The sequence below is a fragment of the Lactuca serriola genome, chromosome 5 (assembly GCF_051521515.1).
Source record: "Lactuca serriola cultivar US96UC23 chromosome 5, Lser_US96UC23_V15, whole genome shotgun sequence".
NCBI classification, from domain to species: Eukaryota; Viridiplantae; Streptophyta; class Magnoliopsida; order Asterales; family Asteraceae; genus Lactuca; species Lactuca serriola.
The window spans coordinates 112,432,723-112,457,582 of NC_136412.1; the positions used below are offsets into that span (position 1 = coordinate 112,432,723).

The 24,860-nt window shown below is 36.7% G+C and overlaps 2 protein-coding genes across 2 annotated transcripts; one reads left to right on the plus strand and one right to left on the minus strand.

Annotated features, from left to right (window-relative positions):
• The first annotated feature begins 14,236 nt into the window (after positions 1-14,236).
• Positions 14,237-15,705, plus strand: LOC145049745 (uncharacterized). The gene is made up of 3 exons (XM_078998111.1): positions 14,237-14,704; positions 14,789-14,980; positions 15,148-15,705. Exons 1-3 carry the CDS (start codon positions 14,237-14,239, stop codon positions 15,703-15,705), a joined length of 1,218 nt encoding a protein of 405 aa, XP_078854237.1.
• Positions 15,706-17,517: 1,812 nt separating this feature from the next.
• LOC145049746 (uncharacterized) lies at positions 17,518-21,319 on the minus strand. The gene is made up of 2 exons (XM_078998112.1): positions 18,122-21,319; positions 17,518-17,550 (listed from the first exon to the last, which is right to left on the minus strand). The coding sequence occupies exons 1-2, from the start codon at positions 21,317-21,319 to the stop codon at positions 17,518-17,520; spliced, it is 3,231 nt and encodes a 1,076-aa protein (XP_078854238.1).
• Positions 21,320-24,860: the final 3,541 nt, after the last annotated feature.

A 24,860-nucleotide genomic window follows, 5' to 3' on the forward strand; every position in this document is an offset into this window, starting at 1 on the left:
GAATGAACTAAGGCGGTAGGTCGGTAAGACCTAACATTTGGCGAAAGCTGTCGGCTTCTCTGGTGTCGATGAATACTCAAATGTTTTGGCAAACTGAAAGAGTACCCAAAATTTCTCACATTACTAACAGTGTGTCCTAGAAATTTGACTCTTCAATTTCAAAACTCAAGCCTGTAGAACTTCGCTACAAGTTCCTCTGTAGGAGTTGTTTTCATGGGTTTTCTTCTTACTACGAGGGTAGATAAGTAAGTCATTTCATGGAGAAATAACGAATCGATCCAAGTAAGAAAGACGTAACCCTAATTATTTATCTCATGAAAACCATGGGCGTACTGGTCCTATCCGAAAGGTATCACTACGGACTCGAGGCGTCCGCATTGAATTCGGAAGATAGTCTTACAGACATCCTTCCCTAACACATCGAACTGGTGATATTCGGATCTCAGGTCCATTTCTGGAAGTAGTTTCTTTCCTTACGTGTGATCAATCATTCCGTCTATGTGAGGCAGAGATAACGATTTCTATGAAAATCGTGACGGAATCCTCGATATCCGAGGCACATACGTTGCAATCCGTCGATCTCTGTGAGAATATGACAGAGGTTCTCTAGGGCGAGAACCTAGTCTTCTAATTCTATTTCTGTGTGGTTCGCTTAGTTGTCTGCACTGTTCTGGCATCTCCGTGGGTGTTTAACTATAGGGTGATCTGTTTTCGGGAGTTGTACTGGGTTCTAAGTTTGTTCACATGACGATGTGATTACTCGTACACTTAGGCAGTTTATCCGTCCTGAAGTCCATTTTAGAATTCATATCGGGTTTCACGATCACAATTTCGTGTATACGAGTCGTATATAATTAAGATTGAAAAGGTAGTCGAATAACTGATTCTTCCTTACCCTCACATCCCAAGGAGGAAAAGAGTTAAGGCGAAATCATTAATTCTAAACCTGTAGAACCTTGATTATATAGCACTCTTATGTATACCTTCCTCAGTGATAGATCATCCGTATGAATTCCTGGATTGAACTTGACGTACTGCACGAGTGGTACTTCGGGGATTTCTTCGAAAAGAAAATCTCTACGAGGTACTCCTGGAATGAGTACTTCGGGGATTCTAATATGACGGCTTCACTGGAAAAGTGATCTAGAAGACAGGGACGTACGCATGAAGCTGTTTTCGTGAGGATCAATTTTAAATCGAGTCGTATGATAATGTCGGAATCATACAGAAACTTTAAAGACATTAGAATTAACATAAGACGGTTACAGACAAAACACAACTATGCAACCATGAACAGAGTTACAGTACTTTAGGTTTACCACAAGACTATTGTTGCGAATAAGATATACTACAAAAGACAAGTATACGCAGCACGAGAATTCCTATACAGACAGGATCTCGCAAAAGGTAAGACTCTAGTTGCACTAGTTTTAAACAGTTTGAACGCATACTTAAATACTGCCAAAAGGGAGTGAACCTATGCTATAGCAAGGTTCGGGGTTTAAACTCCTCCTGTTCCCCCGTTGCTCTTCACTGATGGGCAATCCCTCTTGAGGTGTCCCATTACACCACATATATGGCATATCTGAGAAGTTCTGACATTTGTGGTTGAAGTAATGTGTTGGACCGGAATATTGCAGTAGCGGATGGTGTGTCCCTTCTTGTTGCAGTTTAAGCACTGCATTTCCCAACAGAGCCCATGGTGGTGATAATTGCATTCGATGCATTTTGGGAGTTTGCCAGCGTAAGGTCTGACTGGATTAACAGGGATACCAGAAAGAATGGCAGTGGGGAGTACAGACGTTGTGGCTGTGAAGGTTGCCACTGGTTGTTGTCTTTTGCTCGCTCCCTGAGGCGACTTTCCTTTAACTCCACCCCTGAACTTCCATTTGCTATTCTTAGGCTTACGATTCGGAGTGTTGTGGTAGGTCGTTGTTCCTGGATGTACTTGGTTGTCAATTTGATCGGATTCGTTGATACCCATTCCGCTAACATTTGCATTGTTAGCGTTTAGGTGGGTCAGAACAGCTGCTACGACAGTTAAAACTGCGACTAGAAAGGAAGCTGCATCAATATAAAGGGTAGGGGATTCGTTGTTCCAGTGACTATTTCCGGATGGAGGCATGATTTCTGCAATACGAAAGAGTAAAGATTTGTGAGCGATTCTGGTTGACCCTGATGTACTTAGATTGTTCATGAAAAGAGTAAGTGTATGATCTCCAAAGTTTGACCTACATCCCTATGATGCAGTCCCAGCAAAGAATGAATGTATGTTCGCGAAGGTTTGACCTACATCACCATGATGTAGTCCTAGTACAGAATGGAAGTATGTTCGTAGAATGGTCTCAAGACGTTTGTCGTTCGAGTTGAGGTATTGTGGGTTGGTAAATAACAAGATCCAACCACTGAAAGAGACTTGGAAGTGTCTCTTGGAATAAATCACCATAGTCCAATGACTTGACTAAAGTATAATTTAGATAGACTCCAATGAAAGTAAGATAAAAGTACTTGAATGATGAATGACACAGAAGTTAGCCGGCTGTCAATATCTTTGATATTCACGATGTAACGATTCTGGAAACTGACCTTGTAAAGGTCTTACATTATATCCACAGAAGATAGTTCCTGACAGCATGAAAACCTAACTAAAGTACTTACGGAACAAGATGATTTCATAGAAAATGCCACATCGGGCATAGACAGAAAGCGATTCCTTTTTATAAGGGAAATAAAGTAAAGCGTCTACTACTGGCGACGGTCATCCCTCTGGTGAACTCTCAGTTCAGCCAATTGACGTTCCATGTCAGGTAGGTGTCTTTCGCACACCATCTGGCGTACTCGGAGCCCTATGACTTCGGCTCATGATTCAGCCAGTGCTTGCAGCAGGGTTTCGTGGTTTCTCTCTGATCTCTCGTGAGCATCCTCTAAAAGAATGGTGTGGAGGGTATGCATTCTAGCATAGGCGACTACTTCTGTAATCTGATGTAGGGCTGTCCTGCCTTGAATCTCATTTCTGGCCTCTCTGTGGACCAAGATTGGTAAGACTATATCTGCTTAGCCCTCATTGCTCAAGTCGTAGAAGCTTCGGTCGCCGTCAATAGCATAAACTGAATCTTGTCCTTGGCTCCTTGTTTCCAAGCATTCCACTCACTCAGGGTCGGGCCATGAAAAGCCGGAAGAGGGTTAGGAATTGAAACGGGAGCTGCTCGGGGTAGGTTCTCAACCTCTGGTTCGGGGTTAGTATCATACGAAAAGTCTTCACCACGGTGATCACCCAAGGGGATAGGATGATCATTCTCTGGTTCTTCTCCAAACCAACCAGTTATGACTTCATTCGGAAGATACTGGTTGTCAAGGGGATGGAGTCCAGTTATGATTTCTATGCGAGAATTTAGGGTAAGAAGATAATTATTAGACGAACTATCTAGATAATTATTTAGAAAATCTTCATTAGTTACATCGCTATTTGTGAAGTGCATACCAGCTATGTGTAATCTAAACAGGATAGACCTTCGAATAAGTGACCTTAACTCCTTATTCACACAGAATAGGGGTAAGGCAAAATTATAACAATTTCTGAGTCTATAACATCCTAATTACATGTAGCCTCAGTGTATCCACTTAGCAACTATTCAACTTAATAATGAAGATCCCGTTTTAATTCTCAAGTATATAGTACTTATAGTAACACCAAAATACACCTATAGTATTTTAAGTTTATTGTTATGTTCTATTGTTCTCATTGTGGTAGGGTTGGTAAGATTTTAGCATTGTTGCAACCACACACTTAAACTTAGGCACATGCTAGTCAACCCTCGGATAATATAGGTGATCAGGCTATATCTTCCCAGTTTTGACCATATGTCTCTAAGCCCACTTGTGTTGCCCAACAATCGTAATTCTTTTGTACTGTCCTAATGACATTGATTTTAGTATGAATGCAACACGTATACTTACTTAAATATTTTACTATTGAAAGTATAAACTCTTGGTCAAAGTATTTTTAATCCCTTGTGTATTTATAGTTAGTATATCTTTTATGGGTTGATATACTTAATTCACTATACACAATGCTCTGATACCAATCTGTCACACCCCAAACCAACAACGGCGGAAACGTTCTGGGGCGGAGGACGTCATGTTTAATATCAACAACAATGTAAAGTAGTAAACAAGCAACAACATCATCCATTTCATTAATAAAATAATTATTATACAATTGTATTCTATCAAATTTTGATAAACACTAAAGCATAAATCAAAATGAAAGATAAGTCTTGAATAAGCTTCATCTTCCTTTCTCCCTGCATCGGTACCTGTCTATGATGACCTGAGGATACAAGTAATTTTGAAAACGAGTATCAGCTTTAAAGCTGGTGAGATCATAAGCATTTAGTGTCTTAATTTGTATGTAAGTATTTGTAAGTCTATGTATTGAAGAATTTGTAAATGTATATGAATTGTAATTGATTGAAAAACCCTAGAATCCCTATGATTCCTTCTAGTATGTGAAGGTGTCTTCTACCAAGACCTAACTGTTCTGTGTGTGTGTCTCTTGTAAGAGTATGTGTTTTTCCAAAGTATAACTATCATTATCCAAAATATAGTTTGTACATTTATGTTTAAGTGAGGTTATCACTAAAAATATGTACTGGAAAAATTAACGTAGTACTAAACGTAGCTCTAAAAGGACTACTACCGTACTAACTACCTCAGGCCGGATTTTGGGCAAAGGCACTATGTGATAAATTGCGCCATACTATCGACTAGTAACAACGACATAATGAATGGTCGTAATAAAGAAATGACGTTTGGCACCCGCAGACCAGCAGGTCCGGCTGTAGCTAGCAGCAAGGTGTAGGATTGTCAATCCAACATAGATCTATACTCAAACTCATACTATGGACTGGTTCATCGACATAAGAATGGTCGAAATAAGGTATGACGTTTGGCACCCGCAGACCTGCAGGTCCGGCTGTAGCTAGCAGCAAGGCGTAGGATAGTCAATCCATTATAGAATCTATACGCAAACTCAACGCTCTCCCTTCAAGAGACTCTGGCCGCAACTCAAGTCATGAGGTTTTAAGTCATGCTCCGATTTAAATCACACTATCGACGTATTCTCGTATATGTAAATGTAATGTACTGTTCTAGCTATAATGTAATGGACTGTTCTACCAAGTATAGCAATGTAATGAGCTGTAATGTTCTATGTGTGCTAGCTGTAATGTGTGTTCTCTCTATCTAGCAAGTATAGTAGTGTAAGCGTTCTAGTATAATTGTATATGTTCTCGTCCTAGTATAGATGTATATGTAATGTACAGTAATGTTCTAGAAAGTATTGACTCATGAATGAACTGACTCATTGTATGATATCGCGTTCTAGTAATGGTTCTAGTATCTTCCTAAACTACCCATATGGTAGCTTACTAGTAATCTAAGTGGTACGTATGGATGTGGATGTATACCCTTGCTACCCAAGGGCATAGGATGAATTGGAAGGACCTTTTATGACTTTATATGTACACATGATATATAACTAATATTTAAACGACCTTCAGACGAGTATCCGATATCCCACCAGACCACATCTCAAGCGCGAAAAGGAAATAGGGTGGATAGCCTTCCTAAGTCTTTTAAACATTTCTTATATAACTATACATATAGAGGCATGCAATTTATAATATCAAAGCATAAATAAGTTTAGTAACATTTGAAATCTAAATATTAGTCTAAGGAAAGATCGACTTGATGTCAATCTATAAAACAATTTGAAGGCATGAGTCTGATAAAACGATATAAGTACAAGGAACATTTGTTTGATAAAACAATATAAGTACAAGGAACATTTGTTTGATAAAACAATATAAGTACAAGGAACATTTGTTTGATAAAACAATATAAGTACAAGGAACATTTGTTTGAAAACACAGTTGTAAATAAGTTTGAAATATGATACACAGAGTAAGAAGTACAGTGTAATAAGTAGTTTGAAAACATATAAAATGTTTATAAAAATCATTTGAAGGAAACTGTTTGGTAAAACGGCTAATGAGTAGCCAAATCCTTTGGATGCTGTATATTAATCACATGTGATTGTTGTAATAAGTAATATAATCCTACTTATTAATCACATGTGATTGACATAATAAGTAGCATGATTCTACTTGTATCCCCCCCATAAAACATTTAAAATAGTTTAAAACATTAGTTAAGGGATATGAACTCACCTGCAGTATGTGATTGGAATTGAACGAGCTGTTATCGTACGGAAGGATCAGACAAGTGCTTGGTGTCAAGTGATGACTTAGACACACACAATGATCCTAATTACATATGAAGACATATGTATATAAATAATTAGTGATTATAACACTAATTATACAAGTAATAACATTTAAGCGCGAGGACAACACTTTTGGTCAAGTGCTAGGAGGCTAATGGGTTGCAACAATGAAGTGCAATGCCCCTAATGGAAGTTTATGGTCAAAAGACCATATTCATTAGAGTTTACGGCCCAGGGGAGTAAACTCCTGGCCGTAAACTCTCAAACAAGCCATGAAATGGAGTTTAGAAGTACTACAACTTTAGAGGGGAATTGCTTCAAGGCTAGACAAGAGTTTAAGGTACCATATTGACTCCTAAGGGGAGTTTACGGCCCAAAGACCCTTTTCCCTTGGAGTTTACGGCCGTAAACTCCCTTGGGAGGGTTCTTATTGTCCTTTCAAGTGTCTAACAATTCTAGGAACAAGTCTAGGCTTCAACCATTTGCTTAAGGAAGGTTTAAGGCACTAAATGGGACCATTTGATGGAGTTTACGGCCATAGAACTCTTTGGGCCGTAAACTCCCTCACACATGAGGTCCTAAGAATTTTAACTAGTCCATATCTCATCTAGGTACTTGCCCTTAAAGTTGTTTGGCCTAAGGAAGTGTCTAGGGTGTCCTTTGACCCCATTAAAGGAGTTTACGGCCCAAGAAATACTCTTGGCCGTAAACTCTCCAACACTTATGCTTTTCATGTGTTATCTAGGTCCTAAACACATTAAGGTACATGCCAAAAATGAATACTAAGCCTTAGGAAGAGTTTGAAGGCATTTTGGAACCTAAAACTTGGAGTTTACGGCCCAAGGAGTTTCTTGGCCATAAACTCCCTTATGGAAATGATTTCCAAGGGTTTTGATGTCATAAATCATGAGTTTGAAGCTTCTAGGTTTTTGTTCTAAGGCTAGGGATCACAAGGCACTCATTTGTGCCCTTTACTTGGAGTTTACGGCCCAAGAGGTGGTTCCTTGGCCGTAAACTCCTCAAACTACTTGCTTTTGATTTGTTTCTAGCCTCTAATGATCATACACTAAGTCCTTAGTTAGATGCCTAACACGGAAATGGGACTATGTGGCCTTTAGGCTTGATTTTGGAGTTTACTCCCCAAGAACGTTCTTGGGCGGTAAACTCCCGGATCTTGTGTTTTGGACATGTAAACAATGTTATAAAGTATATAACAAGTATTAAAACACATTTAGGGAAGTAGACTCACAATCTGGGATGAAAACCCGAAGATCCGTGAGGGAGTATTTGGCTTTTCTCTAATTGGAAATCAAATAATGAACCAATTTGGTTCAGAATTCTATTTATAGTCCAGAGATTTTTGGCAGAAAATATTTCTATTCTCGGAATGGATTTCTAATGACCTAGAGTAATGGATTTACAGTGTTGCACAAAATCCTAGTGCAACCACTCTCCTAATAACTCCTTAGGTGTAAAACCCTAGAACTGCCAAACTTATTCCAAAAGTTTGAATTTTCACTGAAACTGCTCTACTTCTATTGGATTGATGTGGTTTGATTTGAATGGAAAATTTCGGGTTGTCACATTAAAACCCTAGACTTCTATTGTGGAACTCAAGAATTAAACAATGTTCATCAAAGCTGTGCTAAATTACGTAGACTTCTAATGTGGAACTCAAGAAATAAACAATGCTCATCAAAGCATTGCTTAAATTGCATAGAGTTCTATTGTGGAACTCTAAGAATTTTACAATGCTCATCAAATCTTTGCTAAATTGCGAAGACGACATCTGTTGTGGAACTCAATAATTAAAACAATGATCATCAAAACTTTGCTAAATTTCATAGACATCTAATGTTGAACTCAAGAATAAAACAATGCTCATAAAAGCTTTGCTTAAATTGCATACACTTCTATTGTGGAACTCAAGAATTAAACAGTGTTCATTAAAGCTTTGCTAAATTGCAAAGACTACTTCTATTGTGGAACTCAAGAATTAAACAATGCTCATTAAAGCTTTGCTAAATTGCAAGGACTACTTCTATTGTGGAACTCAAGAATTAAACAATGCTCATCAAAGCTTTGCCAAATTGCATTGAATTCTAATGTGGAGCTCAATAATGAAAAAATGCTCATCAAAGCTTTGTTGAAATTGTATAGACTTCTGTTGTGGAACTCAAGAATTAAACAATGCTCTTCGAAGATTTTGCTAAATTGCGAAGACGACATTTTTATGTGGAACTCAAGAATTAAACAACTGTTATCAAAGCTTTGTTAAATTGCATTGACTTCTAATGTGGAACTAAAGAATGAAATAATGCTCATCAAAGCTTTGCTTAAATTGCAAAGACTTATATTGTGGAACACAAGAATTTAAAAATGCTCATCAAAGCTTCGCTAAATTGCAAAGACTACATCTATTGTGGAACTCAAGAATTAAACAATTCCCGTCAATGCTTTGCGAAATAACATCGACATCTTAGGTAGAACCCAATAATGAAACAATGCTCATCAAAGCTTTGCTAAATTGCATAGACTTATATTGTGGGACTCAAGAATCAAACAATGCTCATCAAAGTTTTGCTTAAATTGCATAGACTTCTATTTTGGAACTCATGAATTAAAAGATGCTCATCAAAGCTTTGCTAAATTGCATTGATTTCTATTGTGGAACTCAAATATTAAACAATGCTGATTAAAACATTGCTAAATTGCATAGACTTCTAATGTGGAACCCAAGAATGAAAGAATGCTCATGAAAGCTTCGCTAAATTGCATAGACAGAAATTGTGGAAATCAAGAATCAAACAATCCTTATCACGGCTTTGCTTAAATTGCATAGACTTCTATTGTGGAAATCAAGAATTACATGATGCTCATCAAAACTTTGCTAAATTACATAGACTTCTAATGTGGAACTCAAGAATTAAACAATGCTCGTCAAAGCTTTGCTTAAACTGCGTAGACTTCTATTGTGGAAGTCAAGAATGAAGAAATGCTCATCAAAGCTTTGTTAAATTGCGAAGACTACTTCTATTGTGGAACTCTCACAATGCTCAACAAAGCTTTGCTAAATTCCATAGACTTCTAATGTGGAACTCAAGAAATAAACAATGCTCATCAAAGCATTGCTTATATTGCAAAGACTTCTATTGTGGAACTTAAGAATTTTACAATGCTCATCAAAACTTTGCTAAATTGCGAACACAACATCTGTTGTGCAACTCAAGAATTAAACAATGATCATCCAAACATTGCTAAATTCCATAGACTTCTAATGTTGAACTCAAGAACGAAACAATGCTCATCAAAGCTTTACTTAAATTGCATACACTTCTGTTGTGGAACTCAAGAATTAAACAATGTTCATTAAAGCTTTGGTAAATTGCAAACACTACTTCTATTGTGGAACTAAAAAATTAAACAATGCTCATCAATGCTTTACTAAATTGCATAGACTTCCAATGTGGAACCCAAGAATGAAAGAATCCTCATCAAAGCTTTGCTAAATTGCATAGACTTCTATTGTGGAACTCAATAATCAAACAATTTTCATCAACGCTTTTCTTAAATTGCATAAACTTCTATTATGGAACTCAAGAATTAAACGAAGCTCATCAAAGATTTGCTAAATTGCATAAACGTGTACTGTGGAACTCAAGAATTAAACAATGCTCATCAAAACATTGCTAAATTGCGAACACTACATCTATTGTGGAACTCAAGAGTTAAAAAAATGCTCATCAAAGCTTTGCTAAATTGCATAGAATTCTAATGTGGAGCTCAATGATGAAACAATGCTCATCAAAGCTTTACTGAAATTATACTTCTGTTGTGGAACTCAAGAATTAAACAATGCTCTTCGAAGCTTTGCTAAATTGCGAAGACGACTTTTATTGTGGAACTCAAGAATTAAACAATCGTTATCAAAGCTTTGTTAAATTGCATTGACTTCTAATGTGGAACTAAAGAATGAAATAATGCTCATCGAAGCTTTGCTTAAATTGCATAGACTTTTATTGTGGAACTCAAGAAATAAACAATGCTCATCAAAGCTTTGCTAAATTGCAAAGACTCCTTCTATTGTGGTACTCAAGAATTAAACAATGCTCATCAATTCTTTGCTAAATTGCATAGATTTCTAAGGCGGAACCCAAGACTGAAAGAATGCTCATAAAAGATTTGCTAAATTGCATAGACTTATATTGTCGAACTCAAGAATCTAACAGTGCTCATCAAAGTTTTGCTTAAATTGCATAGACTTCTATTTTGGAACCCGTGAATTAAAAGATGCTCATCATAGCTTTGCTAAATTGAATAGATTTCTATTGTGGAACTCAAGTATTAAACAATGCTTATAAAAACATTGCTAGATTGCATAGACTTCTAATGTGGAACCCAATAATGAAACAATGCTCATGAAAGCTTCGCTAAATTGCATAGACTTCTATTGTGGAACTCAAAAATCAAACAACGCTCATCAAACTTTGCTTTAAATTGCATAGACTTCTATTATCGAACTCAAGAATTAAACAATGCTCTTCAAAGCATTGCTAAATTGCATAGGCTTCTATTGTAGAACTCAAGAATTAAACAATGCTTGTCAAAGCCTTGCTAAATTGCATTGACTACTTCTATTGTGGAACTAAAGAATTAAACAATGCTCATTAAAACCTTTGTAAATTGCATAGACTTCTATTGTGGAACTCAAGAATTAAACAATGCTCATCAAAGCTTTGCTAAATTCAAAACACTATATCTATTGTGGAACTCAAAAATTAAACAATGCTGATTAAAGCATTGCTAAATTGCATAGACTTCTACTGTAGGACTGAAGAATTAAACAATGCTTGTCAAAGCCTTGCTAAATGGCATTGACTACTTCTATTGTGGAACTCAAGATTTAAACAATGCTAATCAAAACTTTGCTAAATTGCATAGACTTCCAATGTGGAACCCAAGAATGAAACAATGCTCATAAAATCTTTGCTAGATTGCATAGACTTCTATTGTGGAACTCATGAATCAAACAATGCTCATCAAATCGTTGCTTAAATTGCATAGACTTCTGTTGTGGGCCTCAAGAATTAAAAGATGCTCATCAAAGCTTTGCTAAATTTCATAGACTTCTATTGTGGAACTTAAGTATTAAACAATGCTTATCAAAGCTTTGCTAAATTGCATTGACTTCTAATGGAACTCAAGAATGAAACAATGCTCATCAAAGCTTTTCTAAATTACATGGACTTCTATTATGGAACTAAAGAATCAATTAATGCTTATCAAAGTTGTGCTTAAATTGCCTAGACTTCTATTGTGGAACTCAAGAAATAAGCGATGGTCATCAAAGCTTTGCTAAATTGCATAGACTTATAATGTAGAACTCATTAATGAAACAATGCTCATAAAAGCTTGGCTTAAATTGCATACACTTCTAGTTGTGGAACTCAAGAATTAAACAATGCTCATCAAATCTTTGCGAAATTGCAAAGAGTACATCTATTGTGCAATACAAAAATTAAACAATGTTGATCAATGCTTTGCTAAATTACATAGACTTCCAATGTAGAACCCAAGAATGAAACAATGCTCATCACAGCTTTGCTAAATTGCACAGACTTCTATTGTGGAACTTAAGAATCAAACAATGCACATCAAATCTTTGCTTAAATTACATAGGCTTCTATTGTGGAATTCAAGATTTAAAATATGCTCATCAAAGCTTTGCTAAGTTGCATACACTTCTATTATGGAACTAAAGTAATAAACAATTCTCATCTAAGCTTTGCTAATGTGGAACTCAAGAATGAAACAATGGTCATCAGAGCTTTTCTAAATTGCATGGACTTCTACTGTGGAATTCAAGAATCAAATAATGGTGATCACACCTTTGCTTAAATTGCATAGACTTCTATTGTGGAACTCAAGAAATAAACAATGCTCATCAAAGATTTGCTAAATTTCATAGACTTCTAATGTGGAACTCAAGAATGAAACAATGCTCATCAAAACTTTGTTTAAATTGCGTAGACTTCTATTTTGGAACTCAATAATTAAACAACGCTCATCAAAGCTTAGCTAAATTACGAAGACTATTTTTATTGTGGAACTCAAGAATTAAACAATGCTTATCAAAGCTTTACTAAATTGCATAGATTTCTAATCTGGAACTAAAGAATGAAATAATACTTGTCAAAGCTTTGCATAAATTGCATAGACTTCTATTGTGGGACTCAAGAATTAAACAATGCTCATCAAAGCTTTGCTAAATTGTGAAGACTACTTTTATTTTGGAACTCAAGAATTAAATAATGCTCATTAAAGCTTTGCAAATTTGCATTAACTTCACAAGTAGAACTCAAGAATGATCATCAAATCTTTGCTTAAATTGCATACACTTTTATTGTGGAACTCAAGAATTAAACAATGCTCATCAAAGCTTTGCTAAATTGCAAAGACTACTTGTATTATGGAACTCATGAATTAAACATTGCTCATCAATGCTTTGCTAAATTGCATAGACTTCTAATGTGGAACCCAAGAATGAAACAATGCTCATATAAGCTTTGCTAAATTGTATAGACTTCTATTATGGAACACGAGAATCAAAAAACGCTCATCAAAGTTTTGCTTTAAATTGCATAGACTTCTATTTTGGAACTTAAGAATTAAACAATGCTCATGAAAGCTTTGCTAAATTGCATAGACTTCTATTGAAGAACTCAAGAATTAAACAATGCTCGGCAAAGCCTTGCTAAATTGCATTGACTATTCTATTGTGGAACTCAAGAATTAAACAATGCTCATCAAAACCTTGGTAACTTGCATAGACTTCTATCATGGAACTCAAGAATATAACAATGCTCATCAAAGCTTTGCTAAATTGAAAACACAACATCTATTGTGGAACTTAAGAATTAAACAATGCTCACCAAAGCTTTGCTAAATTGAAAAGATAGTATTGTGGAAGTCAAGAATTAAACAATGCTCATCAAAGCTTTGCTAAATTGTATACACTTCTAAGTGGAACTCAAGAATGAAGTAATTCTCCTCAAAGCTTTGCTTTAACTGCATACACTTGTAGTTGTGGAAATCCTGAATTAGACAATGCTCGTCAAGGGTTTGCTAAATTGCAAAGACTACTTCTATTATGGAACTCAAAAATTAAAAATGCTCATCAATGCTTTGCTAAATTGCATAGACTTCCAATGTGGAACCCATGAATGAAACAGTGCTCATAAAATCTTTGCTAAATTGCATTGACTTCTATTGTGGAACTGAAGAATCAAACAATGCTCATCAAATCGTTACTTAAATTGCATAGACTTATGTTGTGGAACTCAAGAATTAAAAGATGCTCATAAAAGCTTTGCTAAGTTGCATAAACTTCTATTTTGGAACTCAAGTATTAAACAATGCTCAATCCGCGTTCATCCCAGGAAGATCTATTTTGGATAATATTCTTCTTGCTCAGGAGCTAATGGTGGGGTATAAAAATAAGAGGGGAATTCCCAAATGCACCATAAAGATTGATTTTCAAAAGGCATATGATATCGTGGATTGGAATTTTCTTAATAGAATTCTGAAGGGGTTTGGGTTTCATCTGATAATGACCCAGTGGATTATGGCTTGTGTTTCTTCCCCGTGGTTCATGCTTAATTTTAATGGTGAAGATCATGGGTATTTTGAAGGAAAGAGGGGTCTTAGGCAGGGAGATCCTCTATCTCCTTACCTATTTACTATAGTTATGGAGGTGTTTAATATCATCCTTGGTAAGCATATTGAAGAAATCCAGAATTTTAAGTTTCATAGTAAGTGTATGGCCCTTAAAATTTCTCATTTATGTTTTGCTAATGATCTGTTAGTCTTTTCTTATGGTAATGGGAATTCGGCTAGAGTTATAAGGGATGCCCTTGATGAGTTAAAAAAGTTTCAGGGCTGAAGGTGAGTATGGAAAAAAGCCAGATTTTCTTTAGTTGTGTTAAGCCTAATATGAGAAGGATTATCTTGGGTATTCTTCCTTTTGATATTAGGAGATTTCCTTTTAAGTATTTGGGTGTTCCTATGTGTGTTACTAAGCTATTTGGTAGAGATTGTAGAAAGCTGATTGAGAAGATTAAGATGAGAATTTTCAATTGGAAAAGCAAGGCTTTATCGTTTGCTGGTAGGCTGCAGCTCATTAATTCTATTTTGACATCTATTCATGTGTATTGGGCTTCGATTTTTAAAATTCCCATTGCTACTATCAAAGAGATTAAAAAGTTGTGTAGAACTTTCTTGTGGGCGAATGGTGAGATAGTCAAAGGGAAAGCTAAAGTCAAATGGAATGATATTTGTAAGAGTAAAGTTTATGGAGGTTTAGGAGTAAAGAATTTAAGGAAATGGAATGATGCTTTGTTAGCTAAACACGTGTGGAATGTGATTAATAACAAAAATTCTCTGTGGGTTCAGTGGGTGAGATCCAATTATATTGGAAACATAAATTTTTGGGATATTTTGCAGAAAAAGAGTATGAGCTGGACTTGGAAGAGGTTCCTGGAGGTGAGGAAAATTGTTAGGCCCCATGTTGTTTCATGTGTGGGAAATGGGATGAGTACTTCTCTATGGCATGATTGGTGGCACCCATTAGGTATATTAGGTTCAATTATATCTAGAAGAGATTGGGTTAGCAATGGGTTTAGTGATTCTTCTTTGGTTAGTGATGTTCTAGTCTATGATACCTATACTTGGTCGGTTGAGTGGGTTAATAAATTCCCTGGATTGAAGGATGCTCCCATGTTTAGAATATTGAGCCTAATATGAGGGATGTTGCAAGTTAGAGAGATAAGAAAGGTATATGTAAACAATTTTCATGCAAACAGGTGTGGTGTGATATTAATAACTTTGGAGACAAAGTTCCTTGGCATGATATTGTTTGGTATAGTAATTGCATTCCTCGAAATTTGTTTATTTTGTGGATGGCTATTTTAAAAAGATTGAAAACTCAGGATCGTGTCAGAGGTTGGGAAGTTTCTGGTAACTTACTATGTCCATTTTGTGCTGTTACGCCTGATTCTCATAACCATCTTTTCTTTAATTGTGATTATTCTCATTGTATTTGGAGGTATTTTTGTAATAAGATTGGTATTAATCTTTTTGTGGATGACTGGATTGAATTGATTGTGAAGCTGTGCAGTTTGTTTAAAAAGAATTCTGGTGAGAATCTGATTAATAAATGTGTGTTTGCTAGTTGTGTTACTCATATCTGGAAGGGGAGGAACTCTAGATTGTTCAGTAATAGGAGAAATTCGTATGAGGGAGTGATTGGTTGTATCGAAAGTGAAATAAGGTTAAAGCTGTTGGGATTAAGGAAAAAGGCTAAGATGGTCAATGATAAAGTTGATAAGGCCTGGGGTATTTCTGGAATGGAAAAAATCTAAGATATGGATGTCTTTTTCTGGTTTGCTAGTTTGATGATTGGTGGGTTTCGTATTTGGAGTTGGCAGCGGAGGATGTCCAATGTTGGTGATCTTATTGCTGGGAATTGGTGGGGGTATTTTTGGAATAAGTGCTTATACAAAGGAATTGACGGATTATGTTACTGGTTGCAGAGTTTACTCTCAAATCATGTGACTTGTACCTATGGGATTTTCTGTTTGGATATGATCTTAATTGAGATTATCCAAATGGAGAATCCTAGACATGTGGTTGATGCCATGTCTAGTATGAAACTTATTCTGATTTTTTGGTGTTTTGGTGTTAGTTTGTTGTGCTTTGGCTTGTGTATGATGTGCAGGAAGTTTTTGCAATGGAAGGAGTTGGATCATAGTTACAAGAGGATGGAGTCTTTTCTGTTGAAGACTAAGTGGATGATGGAGGAGAGGAGAAGTGACAGAAGATTCGAGATTGATAATCTGATGGGGTTTTTTTGTTTTCGCAATTATGAGTATTTTAATTTTGTTATCTTTTACTGGTTCTTTTTGTTGGATAAGGTGTCTAAGTCCATAACTATTTCTGATAAGTACTTGACCCGACCCGGCATGGTCCATTTGGGTTGCATGGCACCATACAATTGAATAAACTAAATGAGAGAAATAACACATTGATGCGTGTATGGGCTTGATTTGGTGAGTAGGGTAGTGTTTAGGTAAATTAAGAAAGAATAGTAACCACAAATGATATATGAATGGAAAGAAATGGATAGATTAGTAACAACTCAAGACCTATTAAGTTGTATACCGGTGAAAACAATCCAAGACCTATTGGATTGAGTTCGTATCAAGTCAAGAACACGTCCTAACAAGATAATTTGTGAATTGTAGCAATAATTCCAATTGAACAAAGGTTTTTTTTTCTTAAAAATTCGTCTATCACTTTTTCCATGCATAATTTGGCTTTATATGAAGCCTTTATTACAAATTTGGTGGTTACAAGCCAACCAACCAATTATTCATTAAAACTAGTAAATAGAAATTAAGGTAACTCTTGAAAGAACACAAAAAAAACGTCCATGAGACTTGTGAATGAAAAAAAAACGGCTATGCTTCATTAAGGAGCCATAAGAAGCATTAAGGAGTCATCATAAGCATTAAAGTGTAACCCTAATCCACCAAAGAGTGTCAAAAACGGCTAGGAGGCTTTATGAAGCAAATAGTAACGTTTTTAGCACTTATGAAGCCTTAAAAATGTTGCCCTAGTCTTCATGCAACCCTAATTCAATTTGTGGGTTACCATGCACAACCCAACCATTGAGCCCAAACCACCTTCTAGCCCACTAGTAATCACTAATCCATCACATTTTGGGCTTTCATGATCCATGCATGGATCATCCCCTCCCCCTTTGAAAGGAATTGACCTCAATTCATCAAGTCCATCATCATCAAGATAAGGTGAAAGATCTCCCACATTAAAGGTAGCATGCACTCCATGGTCTCCTCCCAAATCTACCTTATAAGCATTATCATTGACACGTGACACCACTCTGTAAGGACCTTCAGCTCTTGGCATCAACTTGTTTTTCCTTTTGTTAGGAAAACGTTCTTTCCTCATATACACCCACACCAAGTCACCATCTTGAAAGACACGTGGTTTCCTATGCTTGTTGGACTTCTGTTTGTACAACTCATTCACGGCTTCAATCTTCTCACGAACTTGTTGGTGTAGTTTCATCATAGCCTTCAACTTGTCATTAGCATCCTTGTGAACCAATTCATCCTTTGGCAATGGAATCAAATCCAAAGGCATGTAAGGATTCACACCATACACCACCTCAAAAGGAGAGTGACCTGTAGCATAAGTAGGAGAACGATTATAGGCAAATTCAGCATGTGCAAGTTTGATGTCCCAATCTTTTTGAGTTTTGCTAACCAACCCTCTCAACAAAGCACCCAAAGTTCTATTAGTCACCTCCGTTTGCCCATCCGTTTGTGGATGATGGGATGTACTAAAAAGTAACTTAGTACCGACTTTCCTCCACAAAGTGTTCCAAAAGTAACTTAGAAACTTGGAATCCCTATCAGAAACAATTGTTTTAGGAATACCATGCAAACGAACCACCTCTTTAAAGTACAAATCAGCCACGTTAGATGCATCATTTGTTTTATGACATGGCACAAAGTGAGCCATTTTTGAAAACCTATCCACCACCACCATAATGGAATCCTTCCCCCTTTGAGTTCTAGGCAAAGCCATAATGAAATCCATGGACACATCTTCCCAAGGACGAATAGGAACCGGCAAAGGAGTGTAAACACCATGCTTGAAAGTTGTTTTTGCCATATGACATGTAACACACTTGCCCACTATGTTGGTTACATCCCCCAACATCTTCGGCCAAAAGAAATGTTCTTTAAGCACCTGCAAAGTTTTGGTAATGCCAAAATGACCAGCCAAACCACCGCCATGAGCTTCACGAATCAACAACTCCCGTATTGCATGTTTTGGGACACAAAGGCGATTGCCTTTGAATAGAAAGCCATCTTGAATCACAAATTCACCATTAGGACCACCTGTACATTTCAAAAACATATCTCCAAAGTCCATATCAGATTGATAATGGTCCTTTAGAGTTTCAAATCCCAAGAAACGAACATCCAAAGTCACCAACAACGAGTAACGCCTCGAGAGTGCATCAGCCACCACATTGCTTCTACCATCCTTGTATTTGCATGAGAAATGAAAGGATTGCAAGAACTCCACCCACTTTGCATGTCTTGTGCTCAACTTTTGTTGCCCATTGATGTACTTTAAGGATTCATGATCAGAATGCAAAATAAAATGATTTGCACGCAAATAATGACTCCAATGATCTAAAGCACGGACAATAGCATAAAACTCCTTATCATAAGTGCAATAATTCAAACGAGCACCACCCAACTTTTCAGAAAAATAAGCAATAGGACGTTTGGATTGGATCAAAACAGCCCCAATACCAACTCCACTTGCATCACACTCCACTTCAAATGGTTGAGAAAAATCAGGAAGAGCCAAAATAGGAGCATCACACAACAATGCCTTGAGTTTCTCAAATGCCTTTTGAGCTTCTTCTCCCCATGCAAAGACTCCTTTCTTCAAACAACCTGTTATGGGACTTGCAATGGTGCTAAAATCACGAACAAATCTTCTATAGAAAGAAGCAAGACCATGAAATGATCTAACTTCAGAAATATTAGTAGGAATAGGCCATGACTTGATTGCTTCAGTCTTGGATGGGTCCACGGACACGCCATTTCTTGACACCACAAAACCCAAAAATGCCACTTCTTCCACCAAAAACGAACATTTTTCTTGCTTCCCATAGAGTTTTTGAGCTCTAAGCGTCTCGAAAACCTGTTTTAAGTGCACCAAATGATCCTCCAAGCTCTTGCTATATACCAAGATATCATCAAGGTACACAACCACAAACCTGCCCAAAAAAGATTTTAGCACTTCATTCATTAGTCGCATGAAAGTGCTAGGTGCATTAGTTAGACCGAAAGGCATCACAGTCCATTCATACAAGCCATGTTTAGTTTTAAAGGCTGTTTTCCATTCATCCCCTTCACGCATACGAATTTGATGGTAACCACTTCTCAAATCAATTTTTGAGAACACAATAGAACCATGCAACTCGTCCAACAAATCATCAATTCTAGGAATAGGAAATCGGTATTTTATGGTGATGTTATTAACGGCCCTACTATCAACACACATCCTCCAAGAACCATCTTTTTTTGGAACCAACAAAACTGGAACAGCACAAGGACTTAGGCTTTCACGAACATAACCCATTTTCATGAGTTCATCAATTTGTTTTTGCAACTCTTTTGTCACCTCCGGATTACATCTATAGGCGGCTTTATTGGGCAAAGGAGCACCCGGAATAAGGTCAATTTGGTGTTCGATACCACGGATTGGAGGCAAACCCGGTGGTAATTCGCTTGGAAACACATCTTGAAACTCCAAAAGCAAATCAGCAATAGCGTTTTCTCCATGCACCATCTTCTCCACCTTTGCATGCTCTTTGGCCACAAGCATGTAGATAACATCACCTTTGTCAAGAACTTGCTCCACCTCCCTTTCACTAGCAAACATAGAAAGATTAGGTTTTTTTACTTGTTTAGAATTCATGGACCTTATGGCCGTTGGGGACATGGGTTTTAACACAATTTTTTTATTATTGTGTTTCAACTCATATTCATTGCTCCTCCCTCTATGTAACACGTCCCTATCAAATTGCCAAGGACGCCCCAACAAAATATGACATGCATCCATAGGAATAACATCACACAACACTTCATCTTCATAAGACCCCATAGTTAGACCAACTCTAACCTGTTTTGTCACCTTTATTTTGCTTCCATCATCCAACCAATGAAGAACATATGGTTTTGGGTGGTTTGTAGTAGACAAACCCAATTTGATCACCATTTCATTAGAAGCAACATTAGTACAACTTCCACCATCAATAATCAAACTACACCACTTGTCTCTAACCAAACATTTGGTGTGAAACAATTGGTCTCGTTGATCCATATCAGCCACGGTTTGAACCCCTTGAGTTTTAAGGGTTCTAAGCACCAAAACTGTATCATACACCGGTGCTTCATACTCTACCTCCTCCTCTTCTTCCTCTTCTTGTTGTGTATCATAAAAAATACCCGCCAACCTCTCTTCTTCCTCCAACTCTTCACGACATTCAATGGCCTCCCTTAAAGTCACCACCCTTTTGTTTGGACAAGCATTTTGGTAATGACCAAAACCTTGACACTTGAAACATCTAATTTTCGCCAAACTAGTTTCTTTGGTACCACTAGTAAGTTTAGGAGCAACGGGAACACTACTAGAACCAGAAGGAGTAGAAACAGAATTTTGTCTATTGCTAGACTCGGGCTTGGACCACGACTTTGACTTGGGACTTTCGAGACTTGAACTTGAACTCCCACCATAACGTGCTTTGGCCTGCCCCTCCAACTTCAAACACAAACCACAAAGAGTTCCAAAATCAGCATAAGGATATAACTCCACAACATTGGCAATGTTGTAGTTCAACCCTTTTAGAAAACGAGTCATTTTTTGTTCTTCAATTTCTTCAATATCCCCCATCAAGGACAACTTCTCAAATTCGTCAATGTATTCTCCAACACTCATTTTTCCTTGCCTCAAATCAGCAATCTTCTTGTAAGTGGCAATTCTATGAGTAGAAGGAACATATCTCTTTCTTAGCTTTCGTTTTAGAGAAAGCCAAGAACAAATTTTTTCTTTGCCTTCACGGGTTCTCTTGGCCTTAAGCCCTTCAAACCACAATGAAGCACCACCACTTAGCTTGAGAATGGCATACTTGCAGCTTTTTTCATCATCCACTTCTTTGAACTCGAACATTCTTTCAATCTTCCTTTCCCACTCCAAGTAGCGTTCAGGATCAGTTCCACCAACAAATTCAGGCAATTCAGACACCTTGAATTCTTCCACAACCCTATGTTCACCACGGCGGGGTTGCCTTCGATTTCCACCTTCTTGGATGTTTCTTAATGCTTCACGAAGATTTTGTAGGAACTCCGGATCATCAAAATCCATTATGCGCTCTGATACCACTTATGATGCGTGTATGGGCTTGATTTGGTGAGTAGGGTAGTGTTTAGGTAAATTAAGAAAGAATAGTAACCACAAATGATATATGAATGGAAAGAAATGGATAGATTAGTAACAACTCAAGACCTATTAAGTTGTATACCGGTGAAAACAATCCAAGACCTATTGGATTGAGTTCGTATCAAGTCAAGAACACGTCCTAACAAGATAATTTGTGAATTATAGCAATAATTCCAATTGAACAAAGGTTTTTTTTTCTTAAAAATTCGTCTATCACTTTTTCCATGCATAATTTGGCTTTATATGAAGCCTTTATTACAAATTTGGTGGTTACAAGCCAACCAACCAATTATTCATTAAAACTAGTAAATAGAAATTAAGGTAACTCTTGAAAGAACACAAAAAAAACGTCCATGAGACTTGTGAATGAAAAAAAAACGGCTATGCTTCATTAAGGAGCCATAAGAAGCATTAAGGAGTCATCATAAGCATTAAAGTGTAACCCTAATCCACCAAAGAGTGTCAAAAACGGCTAGGAGGCTTTATGAAGCAAATAGTAACGTTTTTAGCACTTATGAAGCCTTAAAAATGTTGCCCTAGTCTTCATGCAACCCTAATTCAATTTGTGGGTTACCATGCACAACCCAACCATTGAGCCCAAACCACCTTCTAGCCCACTAGTAATCACTAATCCATCACATTTTGGGCTTTCATGATCCATGCATGGATCACACATATGGTTTATTAATATATTATAAGTTCTAATATATTAATAATATTATTAGTTTTGATCAAGAATTAATTTAGAATTAATTAAGTGATCAAAGATAACTAATTAAATATATGGGTAGATTATGTAAATCTTCCATATCTTATATAATGGGCTAAGAGGCTCCATGGATTATCAAGTTGGGTTCCACCCATAGGATGCTCCATGGATGCTCCATGGAGTTAACCCATGGATCAAGAAATGAAGAGTCATGTTACATTAGGGTTTACCTAATGCAACACACTATATAAGCAATGTGTTTCTCCCCAAAATCGGTAACACTAAGAAACAAGAGGGCTTGGCCGATTTTGCATGTGTTAGAGTATTCTCTCAAGTTTATTCTTTGAATTTGGTGTTGTGTGAAGCATTTGAGGCATCACACTTGAGGTGTTAGGCTCACAAGGTTTCAAGGAACACTTTCAACAACAAGGTATGTAGTTCTATCTTTTATACAAAGAAAATTGTACCCCATGTATGCTAGATAGGCTCATAACCTTGGAAAAACAACTTTGGATGATTATTAGACAAACATAGATCCAATGTTATTAGGGTTGCATGTACACTTAGGAAGTGTTAGAATGCTAAAAACTCATCAGTAGTATCAGAGCCTAGGCTTGCTTGTTTGATTTTTGTGCAAACTGCTTGAAAAATCGAATTTTTTTTGCTTTCTGCTCATATGAACTAGCCGAGTCCATGGGGGGACTCGACGAGTCCATGACCAAATGCAAGCTACTCGTCGAGTCAGTTCATGCACTCGGCGAGTAGAGGCTACAGTTTTCAGAATTTCGATTCTTGTTGCTGGAAATGGACTAGGAGCATTACCCTAAACTGTTTTGGTGTTTTAAAACTTGTTTTAGTTGGTGTAATATTCAAGTTAATCCATTTATAATGATAAATTATCAAAATTACAAGTTTTTAAGTGTAATTTTTTATTCATGAAAGTGTTCATATTCATGTTCTTGATCTTATGATGTTTAGATGATCATAGGAATTATTTGTAACCTATGTGGTAGATTAATTCATGATCATTATGTGTTTTAATGGAGTCCATAACTTGTCCTCAAGTTATGGAAAACCAAAAGTCACTTTGTTTTTAAAACCATTAAAAGAACACATGGGTTATAAAATGAAGAATCTTCATTTTTAATACTCTAATTAACTCATAAGTTACAAGAAATGAAAAGTTTTGAAAGTTTACAAAACTTTCCCTCAAGTTTTGGAACAAGTAAAGTCATATTAAAACTTTAGTTCCAACCCTTAGAATTTTAAAAGTTAAAATTCAACTCTTATACTTATAATATTATAAGTTAATAATATATATATATATATATATATATATATATATATATATATATATATATATATATATATATGTATAAGATCAAAGTCGTCTTACCGCTAGTACGCCTCATTCACGAAGACAGTCTATAAGGTGGGTATAAGGTTGTTGCCTATAAAATGGCAACTTAATGGGTGTCCACTCTCACCCACCGCTTGCTTGACTGGTGGAGGGTCGTTAGCCGAACGAGTAGGACAAGGACTTATAAATTCTCATTAAAAGTATGATGAATATTATAAAGTAACTAAATGTTTTATTAAATTCCCAATCTTAGTTACTTTAGGAAAAATGTGAATAAGGTGCTAATCCATGAAGTTACACTTTACACTTTGTCTAAGTCGTTAGTGGAGCGTGTGTGGTTAACCGGCACACTAACTTGAACTTAACAAGGTAGGTAAAGGGTGACTTAATGTTTATCATAGTATCGATGGAGCGTGTGTGGTTAACCGGCACATCGATTGAGGGGTAATACATTAAGAGTACCAAGTAATTTGCATGGTTACTTAACACCTCGTTTTGTGATCCTCGGCATCCCAGTCACAAAATTGGAGGGCACACTCGAGATTGAAACATGCCTTTGAAAAGTTCATTGAATCTTAAAAGAATCTAGGAGTTTCTAAGAACCAAATTAAATATTTTAATATTTCGTCTTTGGTGGAAATTGGTGAATCTTCATTCACCTACCTTTCAAATATGTTATTACTTAGATTACGACATACCTCTTCTAAGTATAATATATTGTGATTGGGTCCTAGCCTTAATACTACATTTGGGTGTTTTATTAAAGACTATTTCTATATCTAAACTAAATTTTTCCTTCTCTTCAGATGTCTGCAAACACTGCTGCTTCTGGCTCTAATCCTAATGGCTCTTTTTCTCTAATGAACTTGTGTGGAAAAGTCACTTTTGATGGATCCAACTTTAATGAATGGATCAGAAACATCCGAATGATTACCCGCTACGAGGACAAGGAATATGTCCTCGATAAGGAGCTTAAGGAGATTGATGAGACAGTTGGTACTCCTCAAGAGATCGCTGACTTTAGGGCACATGAAAGGGATGCCACTAAGGTGGCATGCATCATGATGGCCACTATGACAGCCGACCTCCAAAAGTCCTACGAGGACTTCTACTTAATCAAGCATAAGTCAGAGACTTTCGAAAGGTTTAAGGAATTTAAACAGGAAGTCGAGAATCAATTGGGCAGGAACATTAAGATGATTCGATCCGATCGAGGTGGTTAGTATCTTAGTTCAGAGTTCCTTGACTATCTTAGGGAATGTGGGATTGTCTCACAATTGACACCTCCCAGGACATCGCAGTTGAATGGTGTAGCTGAGAGGCGTAATCGAACCTTGTTGGATATGGTTCGTTCCATGATGAGTTGAGCTTCGCTACCAATCTCATTCTGGGGGTAT

Coding starts and splice junctions, on each gene's coding strand:
- LOC145049745 (XM_078998111.1), top strand. CDS start 14,237: ATGGAAAAAAGCCAGATTTTCTTTAGTTGTGTTAAGCCTAATATGAGA. Junction 14,705..14,788: donor TAGCTAAACACGTGTGGAAT/GTGATTAATAAC, acceptor GATATTTTGCAG/AAAAAGAGTATGAGCTGGAC. Junction 14,981..15,147: donor GGTTTAGTGATTCTTCTTTG/GTTAGTGATGTT, acceptor TCATGCAAACAG/GTGTGGTGTGATATTAATAA.
- LOC145049746 (XM_078998112.1), bottom strand. CDS start 21,319: ATGGATTTTGATGATCCGGAGTTCCTACAAAATCTTCGTGAAGCATTA. Junction 17,551..18,121: donor GCATTACCAAAACTTTGCAG/GTGCTTAAAGAA, acceptor CTTATGCTACAG/GTCACTCTCCTTTTGAGGTG.